The sequence below is a fragment of the Catharus ustulatus genome, chromosome 18, assembly GCF_009819885.2.
Source record: "Catharus ustulatus isolate bCatUst1 chromosome 18, bCatUst1.pri.v2, whole genome shotgun sequence".
NCBI lineage: Eukaryota > Metazoa > Chordata > Aves > Passeriformes > Turdidae > Catharus > Catharus ustulatus.
Genome location: NC_046238.1, coordinates 7083828 through 7109859, shown reverse-complemented (window position 1 = coordinate 7109859; position 26032 = coordinate 7083828). Strand labels below are relative to the sequence as shown.

Below are 26032 nucleotides of genomic sequence, written 5' to 3'. Positions count from 1 at the left end.
ATAAACATCAGGTGTTAATCACCAATACTGAAATTGTGGAACTGTTGCATTTGTGCATAATGCCTTTCATTTTATATTCTCTAAAAGAAAATGCCTTGAGAGATTTTTCCCCAAAAGAATTTTCTAAATGGCTGTAAATACTTTATATCAGTGCAGCAACCGAGGTCTCTTATTTCAGGGTACAAGACTGATAATTAAGTCAGCTTATTTCAGGGTCTTCCCCCTCCCCTGGCTTCTTCATTACAGCTATTTTCATTCTGGACTCTCCACATACTCAGTGCACCTGTAATCTCTATCTACATTGTATTAGTAGGATCCTCCTAATTAGATTTAATTTCTTCAAGTGAGGAAAAAAGTGATATGTTAAGCCTGCCCGTTCTTTGAAGAATGTCCTAGAAGGTCAAATAGTGTGGATGTAAGGGCTTTGTGATCCATTTGACACAAGGAAAATAAGGTTGGTCAACATTTCAGATGCCTTCAGTAATGAAAAGCAAAGTAACTGGTATCGATTCCATTCACATCAATCTCAAAATGGTAAACAAAATAATTATATCCTCTGTATAGCAGTCTCATGGGTACATGCAGATATACTTAACACATTACAGACAGAAGACAGCTCATTTAAATCAGACACTACATGAAATTCTAGTTTTCTTAGCTGAACTACTATGTATACATTAAAGCTGCTGAAATCTCCGCATGCCTTATCCCTATCAAAATCAGAAACTGCCAAATCAGTACTTTCCTACAGTTTGTCCATTTCTGAAACAACAGAAATACCTGTATTACTGTTTTTGAAGCTTTTACAGTTTTAAAATAAGTTGGTTTAGCATGTGAAAGAAAAAATAACTTTTAAAATAACCCTCCCTCCTGTGTGAGCTGCTTTCCCCTAGACTTCAACCTCTTTGCACGAGAAATAGTTGTGCTTATCCTGTAATTCTTATTAGTCTTTCCCTGTTTTTGTGGTACCATGAAAACTATACCCTGCATTACTTTAACAAACCATGGGCTAAAAGGCTTCTCTCTCAGGCCTTGTTTTCTGCATCACTGGTGGAATCACATAGCTCAATCCCACATATACCAAATCCCTTCCCAACAGCCTCCTCTTCCCAACTGCATTACTGCGACAGACACATCTGCATTTGGTACCTGTTAAGTTCTTTCACTACCAGGATCAGTAGCCAATTTCTTTGGCTAAACACTGCACCTTCAAAACACAGCAGTATGTACTCATTATTGCACAGGTAGTAAGCCTGTAGTACAAAAAAAAAAATCTATGTAAGATAATATATAGTCTTAGTTATGCTTAAAATGTCTATTGCCAGTTACAGGACATCTCTCAGCCCAATTCTGTGTTTTCCAAAGGTAACATTACATAGAAAGGTTACTGCATTTTAACATGAGTCAGTATAGTTCTTCAAATAGTGATACATAAAATGATGTAAAAATTTACAGAATCTATACCTTTGGTTTCCAGCAAAAGGAAATTTCTCTGCATTGCACCCCCACCTTGGTTATATCTTTAATGAATTTCAGAACATTTAAATGTTAAAGACCTTCCTGATCTCTTGTGGCACAGAGAACGACCTTCTACTTCTTTCTACATTCAGATGCACAATGCAAAGCAATTTTTTCATTTAGGACATATAAATCCAAAAGAAAGGGAGTGAATACAAGGTCAAAACAATACGGGAAAGTAAAACACCTTGTAGGGCAGAGTTTAAGACACTGACAGTTCCCTTGGCCAATGTTAAGGTTACCAATATCACCCTCCTACAGAGAGGGAAATGAGAAGAATTTGCTAAATATAGCTAGAACTGGTTGGAAGGATGCCTATCCTTATTTGTGCATTCATCTGTTTAATTGTGGGCAATATAGTCCACTAGATAGCCTGAAGCAAGTGTGGATGTTCAATAGCCTCTGAATTATACAACTTCAACTGGAGATTGGACTTAATCACACAGTTTACATCAGCATAAATGGAAACTTTGTATTTTGAAACTCTACACAGCTGTATGTACCTCAACTATTTTCTAGGTTTTGGGAATCTACTAAATGCCTTCAGAATTGTGCATTTTTAAACAAGGTCGGTGAGAAAGGCCATGGAATTCTCGTGTTTATTGTCTGAGTATGTCTTTCAAATCCAAATATATACAAATACTCATATGCTGACATCAAAAATCAAGTTTTATGCTCAGAGCTTCTAAGTTTGGTAGTCTGTGAAGGACTACATTTTTCTTAAATTGATCTGTAAGGGTATTTTTTAAATAGTTGAAATAATTTAAATATACATGTCAGTACATCTTACCAAATTAGTCCATCCTTATTTGAAAATAAAGCTGTAACAATCACACAAACCTGAAAGAAACAAGTCGAGGAAGTTTATACACCTGTGATCTAAGCTTTCGAAATGATTCCTAAACCCTTGGTTTCAGTGACAATACTGTAAAGAAATATAATGGAATTAACAGGCACTAGGTGCCTAAATCCCTTTAAGAGTTTGGGCCTAAATTCCTAACAGGTCACTGAAAGTCTCAGCCAAGATATCAATTGATTTATATATATGTATATACAAGATTCTCTCATGTTATTTATATAAAACATTCTTCAGTTCTGTTTAATATTAGCTCTTCAGAACCTTAAATACTAAGGTTCCTAAAAATCAGAGTTATCATGCTGCTTCTCTGCTTCTAAAACAGTGGAAAGTGACTTGTGGCATCATAAATGAAATAAGGTGATTGTTTCCTTGACTAGATAGATGGGCATGGATTGGGATTCAGAAACCCCACCACCAGCATAGTAAGCAGTTTGTAAAAGCTGAAGATTGTTTATTACCTGCAGGAACATAACACAATGAAACATAGGAAAAAAATATTGTAACCCACAGAGGTTTCAAACTTATGGATTGTACAATTCAATAATCTTCCACCGTCACACCACATTAAAAACAGCACCTTACCCTCCACCTCTAAAATACTGCTTCAGGAGAGGGAACACGGTTTTGATTTCCATTATCCTCCAGCCTGCAGCAAGGAAGTGCCTTGGTCCTGAATCAGAACCCACAGGAATTTAGCAAGTGCTATTTCTGCTTGTAGTAAAATCTTCAATATGTAATTTACATCTTGATATGTCATCATTTCTTGGTATTTAACTTAGTAACAGCTTCTCTAAAGTAGAAATTCTATTACATAAATTATGGAAGTAGCAGACTGGGTGTAGTGGAGACAGCATAAATTTTTGAATCAATACAAAATATGTCCCCAATAGTAGTTGTTATTCTATGCAGGTATGTTATTGATTGCAGTCATAATGGTCTCACTTTAGCTGCCATCAATAACTCACTACTTGTATTGTCACACTGAATTAAAAAAGAACCAGTCTAAAAATATGAGGAGAAGTTATACCAGCATGGCATGACCCAGCCTGTGGTGCAAAGAAGCAAAACACTGCCAGTTTAAGTCAGGATTTGTGTTTGATACTTCACTTGACATTACAGCAATAAAATGAAATCAAATGTGATCCTTACCCAGGACAAAAGAGTATGTGTCTTAAACATTCCAGAAAACTTTTAAATTTATGGATCCTGCATACAATAACAGTTTTCAATACCTTGGGACCATCAGAATACATGTGCTGTTATGCAAAACTGAATCAGTTTTTCTGAGTGGTTATTGACGTTTTGCTGACGAACATGACTGAAGCTTCCTTGCATCAGATTATGAATTGTAAAAGGAATGTTAGATTATTTCAATTTTTTTAATTCCTAATTTTGAAAGATAGTCTCCATAAAACACCCATATTTACCACTCAGCAGAGAGATGCTGACAAAGTGCTAGTCAGAACACTTGATTCAACCACACAGACTGGATCAGGCTCCAGAGAAGTCTGTCAGTATCCACTGGTTTAATCCACAGCAGAAGTGGTTGCACTTTCTAAACCACGCATCCAATTAACATGCCTAAAGTCACTGTAGCTACCCCAACCTAAGTGTCACCTCTGAGATTCTCCTTCCCCAAGATTGTTGGCACTTTATGAGCCATATTTTAAGTCACTCTGCAATTTGCTTTCCTCTGGGCAATCTCAGTAAGCTTTGCTACTCTGCATACTGTTAAAAAGATTATAATCTTCTCCTTTAAAACCTGCAAAAATTAGACTATTCAGTATCATTATACACACTCAGCTCTCATCAAGCTGTGAATCCAGTAGCCATGGACACTGTTGATAGTGAAACTTTGCAATACCATTTCTCACCCACAAGATAATCCAGTAAAAACGTCCGTGCCATCGCTTCTATCACTGGTCTGAATAGTAGTTACTTAAAATTTTATCACTACATTACCCAAATTAAACAGAGAACATTTACTATAATGAGAAGGTTCCATGGAGGTATTCCAACTCATGCATGGAACTTCCACCACCAACTTTACATTGCAATGAATGTAGATCAGTTAATAAAACACATTTTCATACAGGAACAAGTTAAGGCAACATTTTTCTGTACAAAAAGCCTCCATGATCCTTCCTTTTATGAGAGCAGAAACACGAGGGGAAGGTAACTAAGCTTAGAGCAGAAAAAAGACATCTATGATACACAAAGCCCAGCTCCTCTAAAGCTACTGCTCAGTACCTCCATCAGTCAATATCACTACACCTGTAAGAATTCTTACACAGATGACTTCATCAGGTAATTAGAACTATATCCAACCAGAATGCAGGTCTTGGTATCAAAGCCCACTCTCAAGGATAACAGTGCAAAGGAAGCACTGATGCCTAATTCTAGACTCCAAATTTCTAGGTTCTGAAAAAAATATGGAAAATAATAAAGATTTGGAATTTACCACAACAACAAAATGTCAGGACTTACTCCAAACTGATTTACTCACTTCTCTCTCGCTTGCACTGTTTAAGCTGTAATTCTTCAATAATGCATTTCAGAAGACAGGAAATGCTTCACAACTCTTAAATAAACCATAAGCAGCTAAATAGTACCTGTTCTGGAGGACAAAGGCCTGTTGCTAAAGCACTGGACTTCAAGCTTCTAATGGCTTATGATAGCAATAACAAGGCAAACAAAACAAGTAAGAAAAATGAAATAGTGAAAGATACCTTGACAGTGTCCTTTTAATTTTCAGCCAACTTGAGATGTCATGTAAGCACTGAAGCAGCAAAGAGGTGATACTGCTTAGACAGCAAAATCTCAATTCCTCCCTGACCTACAAATCAGAAGCTAATAGATTAGTGGTGTACTGGTGTTCATCTGCACAGTATCTCATGGAAACCCTGTCGCAGCTTCTCAAACAAAATGCATGTGCTCTGAGATGCAGAAAAAGCATAACTATAAATAACATCAACTGAAGCATGCACAGAAGATTTTGACAACCCAGTCAAGGACCTTATGGAACAAAAATCCCAAATTGTCTAAGAAAGCCTGAAGAGATGAAGCATACTGCATGTAGCTCAGGAACACAAAGGTCTGCCCAGTGCAATATAAACCAGAGAGCGAGACAGGCACAATCCTGCCCCACGTGTTGTCAGTGGATCTCAGTACCTTGCAATACTGCCAGCAGCAGCACACCACTACACAAGGGGTGGATGAGAATTACTTTCTTGGACCACTTAGTTTGGAATCTGTGATCTAAATACTACAATTTTACTCTTTCTAAATATATAGTCAAAATGTGTATTTGACTATAGTCAAAAATCACTCATCTCAAGGTAATTAACATCAGCTGATTACAGAACATTAAGTCTTGGACAAAGATGTTTATCTAGATGGAACAAAAACCATGAAATTACAAAGCAAAATATATATAAATGTATATGTACATACACATATATAAATGCAGTTGTCAATTTTTACAGCTTTTGATAAAGTAACCTGTTAAAAAAAGTGAAGCCGGTCACCTCAAGGGTATAATACTACCTTAGTTAAGATTCATTATTTTCAGAAAGGCACATTTTTTCTAACAATGGTAAGCTCCCAGTAATGCTAACACTAAGAAAACGTATTTTCTTTGTGGGAATGAGGAGTAACTAGATACGAGATTCATTAACTGAATCAAAACATTCTCTACAAAAGGTTAAAATATTTAAAAATGCCACCCACATATACATTCTTACTGGGTATCTTACACATTTTTTATCCATAAGATTAACTGATATTTCAAGAAAAGCATTTATTTTGGTGGGTCAAAATGTCAGACTACCCTGAAACAGCGGCAACCAATGAGTCTCATCAGGACTCAAAAATATTATTTTGTTTGATCACTGTAAATAAATTAATGATGAGTAATAGATGCTGTCCACTTACTCTTAAATGATTAGCCATTTACAGACAACACACCAAATGCTACTTGAAATTGTGAATGCCAGAGGGTTGACTGTCAGGCTTTCAAAACATTGGGTATTACTAAATTAAGCTGTCTGTTCTTAGAATGTTGCACAAAACCAGTCACAAAAATAACTGGATTCACTAGAATTAGCTGTTTCTCTTACACAGTATTTAAAACAAATGTGACCTAAGCTAATGGAGAAAATGTAGACCTCTGGAACTTCAGCAGACTGCACCAAAGTAGTTTTTCAGTTTGTTTTGGATGGCCTGTGAAATGCAAGGGTAGGAGTGAAAAGGACAAACAGGGAACAAAACACTTGCACCACAGTTTTTTGGGGTTGTTTTTTTTTTTACACAAGTTAGCTGAAGAAAATAAAAACCACTTCATTATCTAAGTTGATTGCTTCTTTTCTCAGATGCTCAGGTGGTTACCTGCCTTGCTTCAGCTCACAGGTAGTCCACATCCTACCTGAAATTTAATGAAATCTTCCTGTTCTCATTTTAAAGCTTAAACCCATGATGTAACTAATGCCCTTCTCTGAAGAAAATATGTTTGTCAAGTTATATGTGTATTCTAAATGTCTTGCATTATTGAAAGAACACTTTTTCTGGAAATAGGGGGATTTTAATCTTAAAAATCTCATTGCTAATTTCCAGGAGACACACATGAAATCTGAATAAGGTAACTGCATCCAACACATGTGAAATTCCTTCCCTATCCACATTAGTGTAACCCTAGAGTAGGCAGACAGTAAAAAAATTGACCTAACTGATTTGAAGGTAACTATGCTGGCTATTAGGACACCCCCCCACCTGACAGAACACTGTCATACTCTGGTTAACCTGGAAAGACTCAAGCCAAATGTAAAATCACACTTAGCTGCTACAGCATTTGTTTACAATGTCTGTGTCAATGATTTATATTCACACAATAAAATATTAAGAGCAACAAACTATAAACCTGGTAGCACAAGAATTCTAACAGGTTTTCCTTGCAGTGTATCAATTCTGACACTACCCAAGATCCACCAAAAGCACTGCAGATATAATGTGTTGCATTACATAAAATCAAGTACAGAAGCTTAGTTTTATATAACTGTAATATGCATACAGATGGTTGTCAGGACAAGATATCTAATCTAAACCACAGTTTGTGCAAAATTTGAAGTATAAACAAAAGGCAGGAATTTTGCCATTTCTAGTACAGTGTCCTAACCCAATAAAATGGGAAACTCGCTCATTTGTAGCTCTTATTGGTTCTTCCAATATTAAAAACTTTCTGACACTGAAATCATTTGCACAGATTTTGAATTAACAGATGGAATTCAAAGAAGGGAATTATTTTTCATCCATTTTAGCCAAATAGTAGGTCAAAACTATGGTGATATCAATTGAAATTCAGTTATTTGTGTTGACAGCAACTATGGCATAAAAATAAAAAAGCAAAGTCCACTTTATAAAGATCACCAATGTCAAGTAAAATCCCATCTATGATCTCTGAACAATACACAAGGATAAACCATGCAGTGAAAATATGCAGTCCAACTATTGTTCTTACAAACCATGCCTTTCTAATGCATTCCTTTAGCCAAGCAATGGGAAGATAAACCCATTTGCCTAATGGAGCATATAATTTAAATATTTCAGACAAGAATTGACAGAGATGTTGCTTAAAATAAATTTTAGAATCATCCATCCAAATACCTTCCAGGATGAAGACTTCAACATAGTTCACAAGTTATTTTTTCTATACAAACTCCAAACTCTTCAGCCCCTGCAGTTACTTTAGTCACCATGCATACCCTGCATTACTTTATTACAACAAACCTCTTCCTTTTTTTCCATGGAAGATTTAACAGGAGGCTGCATTTCTTCTCTTTTGCAGTGCCTTGCAACATTTCTAAAATCACTTAAATTTCAGATTTTACTACTGCATCATGCAGTTCTGCATAATTTTGTAAACAAAATATGTCTAAATTTATGGAGCCTTAAAGGACTAGTGCATTCAGCAGATTGCAGTACCCGATCCACAGGAAGTTACAATCAGCCAATGTCAATATTCTGTCATTTAGAAACAGGATTTTTTACCTTAAACATTCCCATCAGATCAGCAGAGCTGTTTACCGCCTCCCCCCCGGCAAAACTTGTCTTTAGGGTTTAAGCTATTGGTACGGTAACAGGTCTTCACTAGATAAAAAAAAAAATCTACTTAGTTTTTAACATGTTATGAATCACATTTTGCATTGTGACCTACCTAAAGGCACAACAGTACAGCGTAACGAGCAAAGTGCACGTTTTAAGAATTCCCCCTCTCACACACACAAGCAAGTGCCTACATGAAAAAAAAAAAAAAAAAGAGAAAAAGCAAGAAAGACAGTCTTTACTATTTCATATTCACTAGAAGTGAACATTTCAAAGAGTTTTTCAACTTCTATGAACGTCAGATTTTAACCGTGGACCTCAATACCGCAAGGAAAGCGAAAATTAAAAAATAACCCCTAACTCTGGCTTTTAAGTCTGTAATGGATGTCGCGTGCGTGAAAAAATAGGTTAGTTTTGTTTGGTCTTTGCTACAAAGAGGCTCATCTCCTATGCATGCCACAAATAACCTGAGCAATGACTTCCCTCCATGACACGAGCTGCCCATCATATTGCAGGATTATTACAATGTTAGTTTGTTTAGGGGTTGCTTGTGTCTGTGGCTTGCGTATGTAATTCAGGCGTTCGCATACATCAACTCCTCGTTGCGCATCTCACAATAAACTGATGAACGCTGTTAAACCTGAACCAGCAACCTTTAGCAAACAAAGAAGTCTAGCCTGGAATCGCGATACAAAATCACCCCAAAACGTACTACACCCTGCAAGAACCTCACAGAAAACAGCTCTGCAAGCTCATTCATTCCCCCCAAGCCAGCGATCTGCTCACCATCTCCGTCTTATTTCTCTGTCCTCAGCTTATTTTCCTTGCTGCTACTGGCTTCAAGGAGGCGGCGTCCAAAAAAAAAAAAAAAAAAAAAAAAAAGGAGAAATGTTTTTAAAAAATTAAAATAGAGAGGGGAAAGACCCCCAACTCTTCAGTACACCGCTCGGCAGCCGCTGGGCAGCATGTCAGCCCTTGTCCTCCTCTCCCGCTCCCCGCGCAGGAGCCGCTCCCGCCGTGCCCGCCCCGCGGGTGCCCGTCCGTCCCCCGCGCGTTCCCCGGGAGAGCGCCCGGGCTGCACCGGCTCCTCCCGCCCGCTCACCCACCGAGGCAGCCGAGCAGTCGGAGCAGCGCTGATTTTCCCCTCCCACCTCCACATTCCTATTTACAAAGGGTATCCAAGACCATCTTTATCCAAGGGGGGGGTGGGGGAGGAAGGAGGGGGAGGTGGAAGTACTTATTAACCCTTTTCTTGCATTTACCTTTTCTACTGTGATTTTTGAAGCACACAGGGAATTCCCCTTCTCTACAGAACACATGGACTCGTTGCCATCGGGCCCGCGGGATTCCCACTCCCGCAGCCCGGCTTGGCCGCTGACGGTGTTCCTGACGGCCCCAAGGCCGCTCCAGAAAAAAGGTCCAAGGGCACAGCTGGAAAACGCGCGCCCTCCCCAAACTATTGCTCGGAAAACAACCGGACCTGCCCGCGGGGACACGGGAGCGCACTGCCCGGCCAGACTATGATGGCACCGCCCGCCTAGCTCTTTTTGTTTTGGTGGGTTTTGTTTGTTTGTTTTTTCCCGAGCAGGGCACATTCCTAAACATTCGCACCTGGGGGCAGGAGCGCGTGAGGCGTGAGGGGCCGCGCGCCGTGCCCGCGCCGCCGACCCCCGCGCGCCCGCGGCCGCACGCGAACCGGCGCGCGCCTCCCGCGCCGCGAATTTTCCCATTGGGCGGCGCCGCTGCGATCGCGCCCGGCAACCGGGGCGCCATTGGCGCGGGCCCGCCCCGCCGCCGCGCGCTGCCGGCCGCGCCACGCGCCATTGGCCCGCGGGCCTGTCAGTCACAGCCCGGCGGCCCCGCCCCCGGCGCGCGGCGGGCGTGGCCCGAGGCGCGGGCGCAGCGCGGGGCGGGAGCGGGGCCGCGCTGCCCGTGTGGGACAGCGGGGCGCTGGCGGTGTCCGCTGGTACGAGTGACAGGGACCCTTCTGTCACCTCCCTGCAGCGGTACGCGCCTGCCCCGCTGCGCGCCTGGAGGGTTGCTGCACTCGGGAGTGAAGGCTGCCTCGCACAGCTGTTCGCCCGGAGGTTGCGGGCCCAGCTGGTGGCTGAAATGCTGTGGCAGAGGGCCCGTCAGGTGCAGCGCAGCCAGGTAATGCTGGCACGCGATCCGCGTGGGTTTGTCTAACGTGACCTTCTCGCCCTTTGCAGTGGTCTCTGCGCTGCTATCGTCACCTCTCAGCTTGGTCTTTGGTAACCTGAATGGTTTGAGCTTCCTACGGCCCTATTTTATATCGTGTTATCCCCGTCATTAATATCCCCTCTTTGAATAATTTCCCGTGGTTTCCCACCCCCAACCGTGGGTGCCATGAATGGTGCAGTGTTCCAGTGTCCCTGTGCTGTGGACAAAGACAGTGTCACTTCCCCGTACTCCCCTATATATTCTGTATTCTATACAGTAAATGGTTAGAGTAGTCCAGTTTACCACAGTATTACCCTGAGAGGTCACCCTGAAATAGTAATAACTAAATTCGTTTTTGAGGTAATTTTTGCCATGCTAGCCCCATCTCTGCAGTCTTTATTTCCAGATGCATTTCCTCACATTTTATGATATTAAAAATGCAATTTACTAGACTGGGATGACTTATTTGCACATCAGATGTTTTTATAACCTGTTGTAAATTATCTCATTTACTCATTTAACTAATTTATTAGGCTACAAAATTTACTAATAAATGTCTTGCATCTAGACAATTGATAGAGATATCAAACTAGATTTGAGCAAGAACCCATCTCTGGAAAACTGTCACGGTCCCTGATGTCTCATCTTCAAAGCTGCTTTTTGAGACCTCTCAGGGAAAAGATATTTAATCCATCTAAAGTGTGCTTTATGCATTCCAAATAATGTACATTCCAGCACTCAAAGAAGAAACACTTTATACAAATGTCAGGACTATTTCAGATTTTTATACCAACTCAGGACAATTTTGCAAGCCTTTCATTAAGCTTCTGCTTTTATTTTAGCTTTCTCTAAGAAAGGTTCTGCCCTGACAGTACCACTCTCTTAAAGTGGATGCAGAATCACAGCCTGCTTGGGATCAGTCTATTCAAGTTTGACAAACAATGGACACTATACACTGATCCCCTAGGACAGGGTCTAGAAGGGGCAACAATAACTAAGCTGGTTTAGGCAGAACAAAAGTTAGACACAAGAATAAAAGGAAGAGTCAGAATGGCCGCCAAATCCAGTATTCACAAATTCTTGCAGTGGACTCATTTTGTGCAGCCTCCTAAAAGGCTTTTTAAATGACTCTGAACTTATTCTTACTTCCCATGTGTATTAAAAATAGCAAAAAAAAAAAAACCAAAACAGTAAAAAACACCATTAAGTTTTAAGCCTATGGACACTTTCTTCTTCCCATAGACATGACTGCTGCTGAAGGTATGCAGATTATCATTTGAAGATTTTAAATGAGTAATCTAGCATAGAAGCTAAACAATCTTTAGTAACAGTGATGAGTCTGTACTTTGAGACTTAGAGTGCCAAAAAGAACAATATATTACATTTAATGTGCATGCATTTTACCAATTTCAATGTAACAGAGATTTGTATAATTTGTCTATTTATTCACCAGATAACTGCTTTAAATAACAACTCTGTACCTGAAAGCATAAATACATTTTAGGTTTATATGTCTCAAGGTAATAACTGCAATCTATTATTGTGTTTCAGAAGCAGTAGTACAAAGAGTGATGATCATACACTCACCCAGTAATTTTCATCAGTAGATCTCGAGAGACCTTGCGAAGGTCAATGTGATCATCCTATTGTTGATGATGGAAAAGAAAAGCATTGAGATGAACTTGCTCAATGTCATATCACAGAACAGTGCTAAAGCTGACAATTGTCTTCAGGTTTTCTGTAACCAGGATGAAAGGTTTTGCCTCTCAAGCCACCTAACACCTCCATATACCCCTGGGAGTTATTTTAATTACTGTTTCACATCTTGTGTGTGTTGTGTTTATCAGTGTTAGAATCTGGAAGAGCACTCCAGGCTTTTATGGTGTTTCCTTACAGGCTTCCCTATAAAACATTTTGTAATTTACAGGCTCTACTGAAACCCTCTATGGCCACCCAGTCAGAAATAAAGATTCTGTTTGAAAAATGAAATATTAATATTTCAGTAGGACAAAAAGGTGATGCAGATCCAATCCCAACTGAAATCTGCAGATCTAGGTAAAATTACTAAATGTTTGGTTATCAATTCTGATCATGCTGTGCTAATAACTGAAAGCAGATTTGATGTTGTCAGTTGTGTTTTCCTCAATCCTCGGGGAATCTGTCGTGGCTGGAATTCATCCCAATGCAAGCTCAGGGCTCAGTGACTTTGGGACCTTCCTGGAAGCAGTCTCTGCTGAAGGTGGTCAGGGGAGCAGCATCCCACACTGGCCTTGTTCTAAGGGGCCAGGAGCTACATCCAAGCCCACCAAGATTGTCAACAGCCTGCGTGTATCTGGCCTCAGAGGTATGAATGCTGTGAAACTCAGATCAGGCATGTAATGTTATTATCTCACACCTTCACAGAATCACAGAATCAGCAAGGTCAGAAGAGACCTTTTAAGATCATGAAGTCCAACGTCATTACCACTGTAACCTCTATAAACCACTAAACCGCATTACCAGATCTTAAACACCTCCGAGGATGGCGGCTCTGTCACCTCCCTGGCCAATCTGTTCCAATGCCTGAACACCCTAACAAGTGAAAAAAATATTTCTGCTACCCGAGTTTCTCGTCTCAGCTTGAAACCAGATACGCTGGCAGCAGGCTGAGGGAGCCAAGCAGCAGCTCAAGCACTATGAGAATGCTCCCCAGTGCACGGGGGACGGCGGGCGGTGCCACAGCGGCCCCTCACACACACCCGCGGGGCTGCGGGGCCCGCAGGCCCCGGGCACGGGGAAGGTGTCGGTGCCGGTGGACCCCGGGAAGATATCGGTGTGTAGGTGGGACCCCGGCCCAGGGAAGGTGCCGGTGCCGGCGCCGGCGGGAGGCGGAGCCGGGCCCGGCCCCCGGAGGGGCGGTGCTGCTCGGCCCTGCCGCCCTCCGGAAGCGGCGCGGGGGACGCGCGGTGCGGCGGCCGTGGGTGAGTGAGGGGGGCGAGGGAGGGCGTGAGGGGCCGGCGGTCCCCGTGCCTGCAGGGCGGGCTCGGACACGACCGGGGGCGCCTCGGCTGCCGCCAGCAGCCGGGAGCTGACGGGCTCCTGGTCTGGGCTGCTGTTTGTGCCGTCCCTGGCCCTCCACGCCAGGGAAGGTGCTGCACCTGAGCGCCATTTGCTTGTTTTTATCCTAAATTTATCCAGCAGCACCTCTGGGGATATTTTCAGGTGTCAGTTCACACCTGTTTTCTTGTTTATGCGATGGCATTCCATTCCTTCGTGGGTGGTGGCTGGTTGGTGCTTGCGTCACGTACCGGAGTAATTGTAAGTGTACAAGAGTAATAAAGTAGATTTTAAACTAAGTTTTAATATGTGGTGATCCTTTGAGGTCAAGAAATAGTCACAGGTAGACAGTGAAAATTACTAATGTTTTTTGGTGGTTTTTCTTTTCAAGAAAACCTAAAAATGGTACAAGCTCAAAACACAGCTGTTATCTAAGCTCTGCAAAAGGCTCTGGGTCTGCAGATCAGTGGCTGAGGAAAAACTCGTGCTCTTGAGAAACTGGGGCAAAGGCTGTTGTACTCCATGCTCAGAAATGTTTCTGAAACATGATGTGGTGAAAGGTTATTTTTACTGTCGTTTGTTCTTCATGGGAGCTGTACAGTGGACCTAATCTAGTAAAATGCCAGAGAGAAATTAAGCTGAAAATAAAATTAGCCTGTTAAACTTGGGAGTGCCATTCACCTTAGTGTGTTATTTTCTGTGTTTCATAAGTGTTGTACTTTTGCATTGCTGTCTCTTGCAGGGAAGACTGACTCTTCACCTTGGTGGGGTTACAAAAACCGGGTTACTTACAAATGCTCTTCATAGGCAGCAACCTGGAAGTCATCAAATTACAGATCCATGTATTCCACTTCATCTTTACTTATTAGTATTGCTATAGTGGAGCATGTGGTACACAAGGAAAGTGCAAAAACTAAACAGTAAAATGCTTTAAAAATGCAGCCAAGAGACACTGAGGGAAAAAAGTAGATTACTTTTAAGAACTAATGAAGCATCTCTTACTTTTGATGTTAAAGTTTGCTATTAATAAAAACCTCATTTCAGTAGTGCAAGAAAATGCATTCAATTTTATGGCCCTTCTATGGACATTTGAGGACTGTAGGACTCAGTTTCATTTGGACATACTCAAAAGAGACACTAAAATAGTTCTGTACTCAGCTGACCATGAGTTATTGTTGTAGTACATAGAACTAGCAGATTCCAGTGAATAATGTTTTTTAACTGTGTTTTAGACTGCAGCTAAACAATAGTTTTGGATCAGTTGAGAAGCAATTGAGATCACTGTGGTAACTGACAGATGTTATTTATGATACTTCATTTGTGAATACGAAATACATAACAAATGGCTTCATTTTTCAAAGCCTGCTACTGGGAATTCTTAAGGGTAAAACGGTTTTATGCCAAATTGTGAACTGATTGCTTCTAATCAACCAAATGATGGTAGAACCCTATGAAAAGAACATGCACAATCTATCATGTTTGAGTCTCTTGAAAGTCCTAAATGCTACCTTATGCTGGCGTGTATCCACTCAAGCTTTTAACAGATCCTTCAAATGAGCAAAACAACACACTGTGCTGTCTAACAGAGTACTGTAGCACAGAACAAGAATGTTAGTTACTTTAATGTCATTTCCAAATTAGCGGTGCCATTTGGAGCAGAACGCTTAATTACAGGATGTTTGTGGTTCTTGTCAAGCTGGTTTGTGTGTATTAGGCATAAGTTGGACAGCAAACTAGAAACATTACAGAAATAGGAGATTGTTGCTATCATGTCATCCTTGGTAACTGTTGTCTTATTGACTAGGAATAAGCAAACTACAAATGATAAAAGCTCATTATCCAGAGAGCAGTCTTCTTTGTCTCCAATCTAGAGCAGAGGATTTCTGCCCCCTTCCTGCAGATCTTACCACTTTGTATAGTGTGTATATTCTGGTTTTTATTCTCCTAAAAAAGAAAATCAGCAAGTGTTGTACCACAACTAAGCCTTTTCTATTTGAACTCTTTAAACTATGGCACCTCCTGCATTTCTAAGGATAGTTTTGAAGACACATTTTCTGCAGAAATGGAGCTCGAAAAATCAGCTTTTGATCTGGCTTTGGACTCACTGTAGGATCACGTTGCAGGTGGAAGTCAGTGCTGGCTTAATCTTTTCCACCTTCTTCTCTCCTTGGTCTGTGGGGACTCAGCTGAGTGAGGAGGAGGCTGTGTTGAGCACATCTGCTTTGCTCCAGCTCTGTGCAATGTGCTCCTCTCATCCCCATAGTTAGAGCACCAGCTTTTATGTGAGTATGAGCTCAAGAGCACCTGCTTAAAGTCTTTTTGATTGAATGTGTGTGTATCTATGGCAGCCTCCCTTCAGGTTTGTTTCCTCTTAGTGTTTTGTTAAGTAAAGTTCAGAATATCCAAATTTGGGTCTGACTTACAGTATGCTTCTAATCAAGAATTTAATTGTAATATCCACAACAGGAGTTGCAAGTGCAATGTCAGTTTTGATCAAAGAATGTACCAAAATACATTGCTTACCTCCTTTGCCAGTTAAGTGTTGCTGCAGTTTTAAAGGGTAGTTCTGCTTTATCTGGCTTAAACACTTCTGTCTAAATTAAAAAAAAAAAAAAGGTCAGACTGTTTATATAGGACCTATAAACATTTATGCTTGTCTCAAGGTCTGCAGGCCTTGATAAATATGCTGGTTTGATATTTGGCATTAATAAAAACATAAATTTAACTTAAAGAACTGTAATAATGTCAAGCAGGGTTGATGGGGTGACAAAAAAAGTTCTGTCAAAGCAGTAGTACCTAATAATAATGACTGGGATTCTAGAAAGGGATTGAAGTGTTCAAAATATTTGTCCTGCTAGATGATTGTGATGAGTATTGCAAACTTATTTTGCAACTGTTTTCTGACTGGCAGTTTTTGTTTAATCTTTGTGCTGGCCAGTAACTCTGCATTAACAGCTGGACCTACTTGATTATTTGAAGAGAACTCAATAAATCAGCTAATGGAGCCTGAAACTCGTTTATTAAAATAGTGGTCTTATGAGTGATTAATTTCAAACAGTTTTTTATCAAGTAATCCATTTAATTCTCTAGCAGGACACCTGATGAAAAATAGCAGCCATATCTCCCATAGTCAGCAAGAGTACTCAGTGATAGTTGTCATTAAAATTATATTTTGTATCCCTGCTTTCACCAAGTGAGCTTCTTTGCACTTTGTCAAAAATAAAAAATGGTTTAAGGATTCCCTGCCATACTCGCAGTAGTACTGTGGATGGGAACCTCATAGATTTGAAGGTGATCTCTTCTGAGCTGGGAGTGTTGTTTGTGTGTAGAAGGTCCAAGTGTTCCAGTACTGGTAGTTCAAGTCCAGTATGATTGCAGTCTACTGAAAATTCAGCAATAGGAGTCTGAGAAGGGGCATATCACCTTCTCAAAATAGACTTTCTCTAGATTTTCTAGATTAGCTGGCTATGGATCTTTTTAATGACCTGGCTAGTAAATCAGTTATCCAAAATTCAAGACGGCATCTTCATTTTATGATTAATTTCTAAGGTAGTCATTTTGGGATTGACTTGATTGAGGCAAAGAAAGCAACAATGTGATTTAATTCCGTTTTCTCAGTGTCTTACTATGCAACCTGTTAAACACAAAATAGTTAGGGTAACTCTGCTATTGCTACTCTTAGCTCATAGATTATGAATCAACTTGGGAGGGAAATTCTTTTTGTCAGCAAACGGAATTTAAAATACTTTGAGGTATATTTATATATATAGAGACACACACACGCTCTTGTGCACTAATTTTCTTGTGAAGCATGTCGGGAGTGTTGGACCTCTCTGAGCTATTTCATGTCTTGCAGCAGAAGAGGCTCTTTGCAGGATATTGGGTTGCAAGACTGAACTTGTTGTGCTATGACAACAACAGCAGGCTGGTTGTAGTGCTGAACTGTGACTTAACGGGAGCCAGCAGCAATGGGCAAGCTGTTAATTTTTTAAAAATATCTATATAAATGCTGCACTTGCAGCTCTGTTTCTGGTAAAGTAAATGTAGTCAAAACTATCAACTTCCTGATACCTCTTATGACAAATTATGTAGAAAGTATCTTTCTTGCTCTTTAATTTCTGTGTATCTTGAAAGTACAGTTAAAAGTCCTGCTTGTTGTACAGAATTTTTTTCAGTCATTGGATTGCTCAGATGGACTTAGAGTTGTGGTGTAAAATTCTGCCTCCCTCTACCCTTTACTTACCTTGAAAGTCCTTGCATGGCCAAAGCTCTCAGTAAAAACAGTAAAAATGGTTGTGTGTCATTAGGTGGTTGCATTCTGATAACTGAACAGCCACAAAATGTAAAGATCAGGCTGGAGTTTTATTACCAGAAAAATGCTAATTGGTCAACACAAAATATTTGAAAGCTGTTTTGTTGGTTTGAAATGGGAAGCACATTTGTCATTCCATCCGCATGGCCAGAATTTTAAATATAGCAGAAGTGCTGGAAAATCCTCATCAAAATGTAAACTCTGGATACAAAATACCCAGAGTATTTCTGTTTGCACCTGACCTTTTACCCAATGCTAAACAATAATCATTTCTCCTGGGCATTGATAGTAGCTTGGCCTAAATTATGCTTTATTTGCAGGCCTGTGAGTGTCTTTAATGAGGCTTTTTCTGCAAAAGTTTGAGTCTTATTTTCTCCTTTATTCTAACAGAAGCATTTTGCCTTACTTAAGAGAGGGGGAAAAAAAAGTAAAGCTTCTTTATTGGTAATGAGCAGAAAATTGCGTAACAGTATTTTCTTCATGTATTGCTAGCACTAAAGACTGTCAGTATTTACCTGATGCAGTTTTTTTCCCTAAAAATCTGAACTAGCCAGGCATTCTTTGAAAGAACTACCAAAAGAATTTGGTTAGCAAAGCAGTCTTTAGAACTATTATATTTTGGAAGTGGTATATTATTTATACAGTAATTTCACGATTATAAGCCGCACTGAGTATAAGCTGCACTTCCGGGTGCCACCAACTTTTCGTTCTTTGTCCATACATAAGCCACACCTGATTATAAGCCACGCGTTACAATACAGAGTGTGATCAAAGGTATCTGTTCTATCACCATCTGTTGAGGGTGGAGGCAGTGATCCTTATCTCAACGGCAGATAATCTGCTAATGGGCCATCCATTGAAACCAGGCAGGGCATTGTTCTTTATCTTGTCACAACCCATCCTTCCTCCAGCCAGTCATTTTCTGCTCATGGCCATTGAGTCCCACTGTGGGACTGATAAAATTACTGCATCCCATTGGGAGTTGCTCCAGCCAGGGGGAAGAGCCCAACTTTCTTACCAAGATAAAAACAGAGGGTTTGGGACACTAAGGGAGCCCCTTTCTCCACTGGACTCCAGAGGAAAACCGGATTTCTCCACATCACCACTGGACCTCCGGAGGGAAACTGCACCTTGTACAGGAGCACTGCTCCAACTGAGCCACATCTGTCACTGCAGGAGGATGCAGCCACCATGGAATGGGACTGCTGCCAACACCCTGCCTGACAGGGTGTCAGGTTGTACTCTGACTTTGTCAGGGTTTGGAGTTTGTTTCTTTGTAGTGCTGTATTTCTATTTTAATTTCCCTAGTAAAGAACTGGTGTTCCTAATTCCCATATTTTTGCCTGAAAACCCCTTGATTTCAAAATTACAATAATTTGGAAGGAGGGGGTTTACATTCTCCATTTCAAAGAGAAGTTCCTGCCTTTCTCAGCAGACACCTGTCCTCCAAACTAAAACAGCAACTTTTTGTTCTTTGTCCATATATAAGCCGCACCTGATTATAAGCCACACTTCCGGGTTCAGACCAAAATTTTAGTCAAAATGGTGCGGCTTATAATCGTGAAATTACTGTATTTGTGTATGTGAGCTATTACTACAATCCTTAAGCTTCAGCACAGCAACCAGTTTCTCTTTTTATAATTTGCAGTCTAATAGATAACCTTTATTTACATTTTAGGCTATTCCAGAATGATCTTGCATTGAGCCTTTGTGGAAGAAACGAGATTTAAACATCAGTTCTTCAATGTGCATCCTTCTATTCAAATTTGACCCACGACCAGCTTCAAAAAATGCATACAGGTAAGATGGTTGTGGTCAAAACAGACTTGCTTCTGTAATATTTTACACAATTCCTTTTTGTAGCCAGTGTGTGAATTACAAACTCAAATCAGTATTATGTGTTCAGTTGTGCTTTTGTAGTGTTTAACTTGATGGCTTTCCCCATTACAGGAATTACTGTAACCTTTTTAGAACGCTTTGGTTTTAGACTGTCAGAAGTCTTGGGCTTTGTAATCATGGACCTTTTGCTGGTGATCTGTCATGTGCTGTGTAAGTCCTCTAAATACTGTACTCCAGTGTCTGGAAGTCCTGCCTTCTACTTCATTGTTTAAACGAAGGGGAATCCTGTTTGTTGGGTATCACAGTTACAGCTTTCAGTGTGGTAGATGTGTTTAGGGCTTCCACTTTGCAACCAAGTAACTTATAATAAGTGTCGTAGCCTTTCCCCTCCCCAAAATCTGCTTTCAAGCAAAACTGTAGGCAATAAACTGAATCATGTGTATGAAATGTTTAGCCAAAAACGGAAGGAAAAATAAGCTTGCAGGCTTCTAGGTTAGTGTATAAGAATTTCTCGTTGTAATACAGTGAGATTCCAAAGTATTAAATATCCTGTATCATTTTCTCTCTCATTGTAGCCTGTCATTTTAAAATTTCACACTCAACATCAGTATCTTTGAGTATGTAATAAAGAGACAGCACTTCAGGCCCTAAGCAGACTATGAAGGTTTATTGCTTTCTGTATTTATACATACTCTATAGGTTCCATATTACTTTGTAGGGTACAAGTACTAATATTCATTCAGAAGCCATCAGTCAGTCTGCTCAGTAAATTGTTGTGCCTTTCACTGACTTGTTTTGCTGTCCTCTTGTATTAAGAAGCAGATGCCATTCTATAGAAAGAAAGGAAACGAGAATTGAAACCTCAGTTGTCCACAGAGTGCATTCCCTTCTGCATCTGGAGCCTGCCTAGAAAGGGGTTTTGTTTATGATGTGACTGGTGCTGAATTAATATATCCATTTATTTGATCTGACTTTCTTTGTGTTGGTAGTTACCAAAAGACAGATTCATCAATTTGATGCCTCTTGGGAAAATCCTTTGGATGTAAACTGTAGTTGCTTGCCAAGTGAACTTTCTGCCATGATCAATATTTAAAAGTAAAACTTAGAGGAGTTTGCTTGCTATAAAGAATTGCATCAAGATTGAAATTATTAATTTATATCAGAAAGCAACTTGCTGTCAATGTTAGTATAAGACAATGCTTTTGAGATGTTTGGCCCAAATTCAGAAATCTGCAGAGTATTTAACTGTGTTTAACTTTATATCTTTAGTTAAGCAGTGCCTTGCTCTATACCTGAGAGAAATGACTCTGAGCTACCTGTTGGGGTGATAAATACCAGACCACAATGCTCTTGGTGTCAGATTTTAACATTGGTTACATAACTTTAGGCTTTTTTTTCCCCTTGACACACCATAACTAAATCTTTTTGCTTTTCTTTATTCAGAAGAATGTTGAAGTTCTTTCTTTTTTAGTAGTTCCTGTGTTTTTTTCACCTTTGTCCTGGCTTTCTGAAGGACTGAGTCTCAGGTCTGAGTATCAGCTGGGAGTGGCGCCCAGCCCTTCTAATTCCAGGCAGTATTATGGCCATTGGACCAAGTGAGACATCCCTCTACAAGTCCTTGCTAAGGGTAGTTTTTCTTGACAATTCAAGCATCACTGTGCTGTAGCTCTGTTTATTTCATGATGAGGTCTTGGAACAGTTTGCCCAACTAAAAGGGGATTCCTGTACCTGCAGACACTAATTTCTGTGTCCAGGCAGTTAAACTTTCCTTACTCTTCTCTGATTTGCATCTCTGACTGAAAGAAGGTATCAGTAATAGGCAGTAAAAATTGAAAAGACAAACAGCTTGTCATTGACTGGGTTTACTAGCTAGAAGAAAATGGCCAAGCTACAACATGTCCTCTGTAACACCGGGGAGAATTTTCCATCCAGGTATACTCTGCCTTCTAGACCAATATATTGGTCAATTTTCTTGAGCACCTGATTAAGCAAAGAGCCCACTCCTGTGACACACTAACAAATCCATCTGCCTGTACCTTTGCAACTTGTTCTGTTTTCTCTCTCGAGACCTGTTTGTGGTAAAGTTTAGTGCAGTGTAACAAGCACTTTACTGTAGTCCATTATTATTGTCAGAGGTAATATGCTGCCTTTAGATCTTTCTGCATAGTACTGTGTGCATCTTACAAATAAATAAATGTTTCAAGCTTCAAAGGTGTAATCACAGGCTCTTTTCTGGAGCTGAATTACATTGTAGGAAATTGCTTTAATGGAATGATTTCTCATGTTTTCATTTCTCTCGATATTAAAATAAATCTTAATACATAAATCCTAATACAGCTGAATGATTTCAGCTATAAAAATAGCTGAATGGGCTTTTTGCAATTTATTAGAAGATGAGGGTCACTTAATATTGCTCCTTTTCACTATAATTATGTTTCATAAAAGACAAAAAAAAGATGTTTTTATTATTATGCTCTTGTATACTACCCTTGTGGTAAATTTAGAGGTCTGTTTTAAACTTGAGATGGGGAATATTCAATCACACAAGAAAGACTTCACTTATTTTTAATATTTAGATACTATAAACAAACCATAATTTCATGTCAAGAATTGCTGAAGGCAAAGTATAATTGAAGCTCAGGAGATGAGAGAAGTGCACTTCAGGCAAACTGTTTTTTAACAATGGAGATGCTCAAATAAAAATCTGTGAAAGGAGGCTGCATCCTGTTAATGGAGCATGTTGAGGTAAGATGACAGAAATCTGGTAAACCAGCAGAGAGCCTATAGCTCAAAGACTAGAATCAGCTAGGAGAAGATAAATTATGTAAGTTTGAAAGGAACAATATTATATTTGCATTGGAAAGATAAAAATGTACATACAGTTTGCTTTCCAACAGATGTTATCTTTGTTGGGCAAAATTCTAAGCACTTACCTTACAGAAAAGATGCTATTGAAGTGTCAGGTTTTTCTATTTTCTCTATGGTTGATTATGATTCTTTTTCTGTAGTATTTCTGATGTGCAACTTGTACCTCATAGTCTTCTTTTAAAACACTGTATTAGGAAAAAGATGAATTTGCAGAAAAGTTCAGAAACTTGCAGAAAATATAAGTACATCTGAATGCCAAACAAAGTAATGAGATGTCATTGGAATTGATTCTTGTGTGTTGTGGCTAAAAATTAGAATTAAAATTGTATGGTCTGTCTTCAGTTCCCAGTAGCAAACTTGTCTTCTGCTGTGCAGCTGTAATTGAGATGCAGCTGGTAGGAGAAACTGACAGTGAAGAAGATACTGAGTTTATGGAAAACTGGCTAAGAAAATCTGCAGATTTTTGAAAGATGGCATTTCATTAAAATTAAATTAAGCAACATAGCTGGAGAGAAGGGTTTAGTGTCTTACAACTGAAATAAAGGCAAGTCATGCTGTGGGTACTGATGAGCAGGACTTTGGGAGCTGCTCTGGAGCTGTGCAGGTCTGTGCAGTCACCTCTCACCCTGAGCCTCCACACAGGGCTTGCCTGGGGTCACTGTTGTCTTTCACCTTTATTTGAATCAGCCAAATGCATTACCTGCCCCTAAGGTGAGGATATTCTACCAATGAAAAACATATTAAAAAAAAATCAAAATAATATTAATTTTCTTTAAGCTGTGACTTTGTGCTGAGGAATCTTAATTCAGTGTCTTCTATTGTAAGTATTATTTTTTGGAAACACCAGTTGCCTCATTCACTCAACAAGATGGACTTGCTGAGTGTCTCATGAGAGTGAGAGAGAAAGCTGCTGTCAGATGTCAGTCGAACTTTACACTGAGTGATAAAGGTGAGATGGGAGATAAAGGATGGTTTCATGCTTGAAATGAGTTAATGCTCTGGAAAAAATTGGATTCTGCTCCTGCCTGTACTGTGAAGTTCCAATTTGTAAGTAATAGTGTCTTTTTTCTTCTTGTGTTCTACAGGCTTATTCTAGCAGCTAATAGGGATGAATTTTACCACAGACCATCCAAATCAGCCGAGTTTTGGGACAGCAGCAATGAGATCCTTAGTGGTACGTATGTCTTGCTGTTTGGAGTGTTTTTAATATAATTTATAAGGGAATCATGGCCTGGATTTTTTTATTCTTAGGGTGTGGTGTTATCTTTCTAATAAGAAATTTTCTTCTTCCTTATACATCTAAGGAAAACATTTTGTAAGTTTGAAACATTTAATTTTAATGTATTTGATAACCTAACTCTTACTTATTCCATTAGGTCTGGACATGGAGGAGGGAAAAGAAGGTGGGACATGGCTGGGAATCAGTAAGAAAGGCAAGATGGCAGCCCTGACAAACTATATGCAGCCAAATATTAATAAAAATGCAAAAGGAAGAGGTATGAAGGAGTTGAAATAAAAAACACATATTTCAGTTAAATAGTGATGATTACTATATTAATTTTCTTAACACAGCTTTATGGACAAATAGAATGTTTATATGCTGTAAACAAAATTTTCAAACTTATGCATTTGAGTACATATATGAGGAACTTGATTTTTTGATCAAGCAGGCATAAGTAAAACAAGATGTAGTGCCTAGAGCCTGAAGTATCATTCATACAAGAAGTGCAGCAGCACCATCTCCTCTGGAAAGTAATTCTGATTAACAGGCAGAACAACTAGCCCTAGCCAAGCACTGAGCTAGTTTTAGATTACAGTTGACTTTTTGGAGTGTATATTCATATTCAAATACCTGTGTCAGGGAATGCAACTTGGATTATGCTGGAAGTAGCCTAAAAGATTTTTCTTTCCTGCTGATAAATCAGAGGAGTAGAAATAATAGGAAAATCCTCTTTCAAAGAGGATGCTGAAAACAGCACATCTGTGGGGTTTTTTGAAGTAAAAATAGGTCTGTTTGTCATAGGTACTGAATTGGGAATATATTGCAATGACAAAACATGTTATATAGACAAACAGATGAACTGTGTCATTTGTATCTCATTTTAGAGTCATATGTCAGGGAAATGAAGCAAGACAAGAAAGAATTTCTAAGGTGGGAGGAGAGGAAAGGTGCATCCAGTCCAGAGTAGTTAGTAAATGTGAATTCCGTAGAATTTTTGACCAAGAGCTTTTGACTGAGTTCTTCAGAGTAAAAGTCAAGCTCTTAGTGTGAACATCGTGCAATGATGTAAGACTTTAAAAGGTTGATTTGCTATTTGGGTTGATTTTGTGGTTTGGGGTTTTCTTCCACTGTTACATCCTGTTAGCAACAGGAATCTTTATCTTTCTGTTTATTTTACCAGGCCTGTCAGAATAGTGAGCACACACATACAACTTGCTCTATGTACTTCTCTTTCTTAGGTGCTCTGGTAACAAACTTCTTGACTGCAGATCTGGACAGCTACTCTTACTTGAAGAAAGTTTCAGAAGAGGGACATCTTTATAATGGATTTAATTTATTAGCAGCTGACTTGAAGTAAGTCTATAAAACATCACAGTTGAAATGTCAGAGGGAGAAAGATAGTAACAGTGCTGTAGATACAAGTCATAGCACTGAAGTGTAACAATACCAAAGTCTGTCACAAACTAAAGTTAGAACTCATGTTTTTTGCTAATTGGCATGCAAGGCCCTAATTTTATTGTGGTCTTCCTTCCTTTGGTATTGTTTATTTTCCAAACACTGGAGTGTTATCTTGTATTCTGACCATTGCTTCCCACAAAACTTCTTGCAACTCCCTGATCGTCCCTAGCCAGTCTTTACCCTGGAGGCTCTGGAGCTTGTATTTTGAGAAAACAAAACCTTGGCTCAGAGTTTCTCAGACACCTTATTTCTCTGAGAGTTGACATGCTGCATCAGGATTAGAACAGCTGAAAGCTTTCAAGCTATTATTCCTGTCAGAGTGTCTTTCATTAATCTTTCCTGAAACATTAAAAATCAGCACAAGATAAATAAACATTATCTTAAAGTTTCCATAGCTGAGAAAGGATGTTGGATACTTGATTATAATCAGTGTGATTAGCACAATCCTTCCCACTGCTTGTGCATGTGTCTATGCCCAAGTACATCTGCTGATTTTCCTTTGCATTCTGCCTGGAGAAGAATGGAAATCCAGGGCTAAGGCATCTCCAGGCCCTGTGTCAGTTCCCAGCTGGATGCACACTGCATGACCAGGAGCACACTGCTGCTTTGGCACACATGGAACCAGGAGCATTAATCTTATTAG

The 26032-nt window shown here is 39.7% G+C and overlaps 2 protein-coding genes across 15 annotated transcripts in view; one reads left to right on the top strand and one right to left on the bottom strand.

The window, feature by feature from the left end:
* ARVCF (ARVCF delta catenin family member) overlaps window positions 1–10028 on the bottom strand; it is a 247023-nt gene extending 236995 nt beyond the window's left edge. For 3 of the 11 annotated variants that reach the window (XM_033075441.2, XM_033075449.2, XM_033075448.2), the window contains exons 1-2: window positions 9260–9481; window positions 8586–8663 (exon numbers count right to left, since the gene is read on the bottom strand). The gene's annotated coding sequence lies outside the window, so the exon portion shown is untranslated. Of the gene's footprint in view, window positions 1–8585; window positions 8664–9259; window positions 9483–9579; window positions 9625–9735 lie in introns of those variants that run through there. The other 8 variants (XM_033075453.2, XM_033075454.2, XM_033075443.2 and 5 more) reach the window with 7 other exon arrangements.
* A 427-nt stretch (window positions 10029–10455) lies between these two features.
* The window catches only part of TANGO2 (transport and golgi organization 2 homolog), a 27025-nt gene continuing 11448 nt past the window's right edge, over window positions 10456–26032 (top strand). The window contains exons 1-5 of one of the 4 annotated variants that reach the window (XM_033075460.2): window positions 10456–10624; window positions 19681–19802; window positions 23795–23883; window positions 24086–24205; window positions 25170–25284. In XM_033075460.2, coding sequence (XP_032931351.1) covers window positions 19747–19802; window positions 23795–23883; window positions 24086–24205; window positions 25170–25284 — 380 coding nt within the window. In that variant the 5' untranslated portion in view covers window positions 10456–10624; window positions 19681–19746. Of the gene's footprint in view, window positions 10625–13540; window positions 13615–13758; window positions 13952–19680; window positions 19803–23687; window positions 23884–24085; window positions 24206–25169; window positions 25285–26032 lie in introns of those variants that run through there. The other 3 variants (XM_033075459.2, XM_033075461.2, XM_033075458.2) reach the window with 3 other exon arrangements.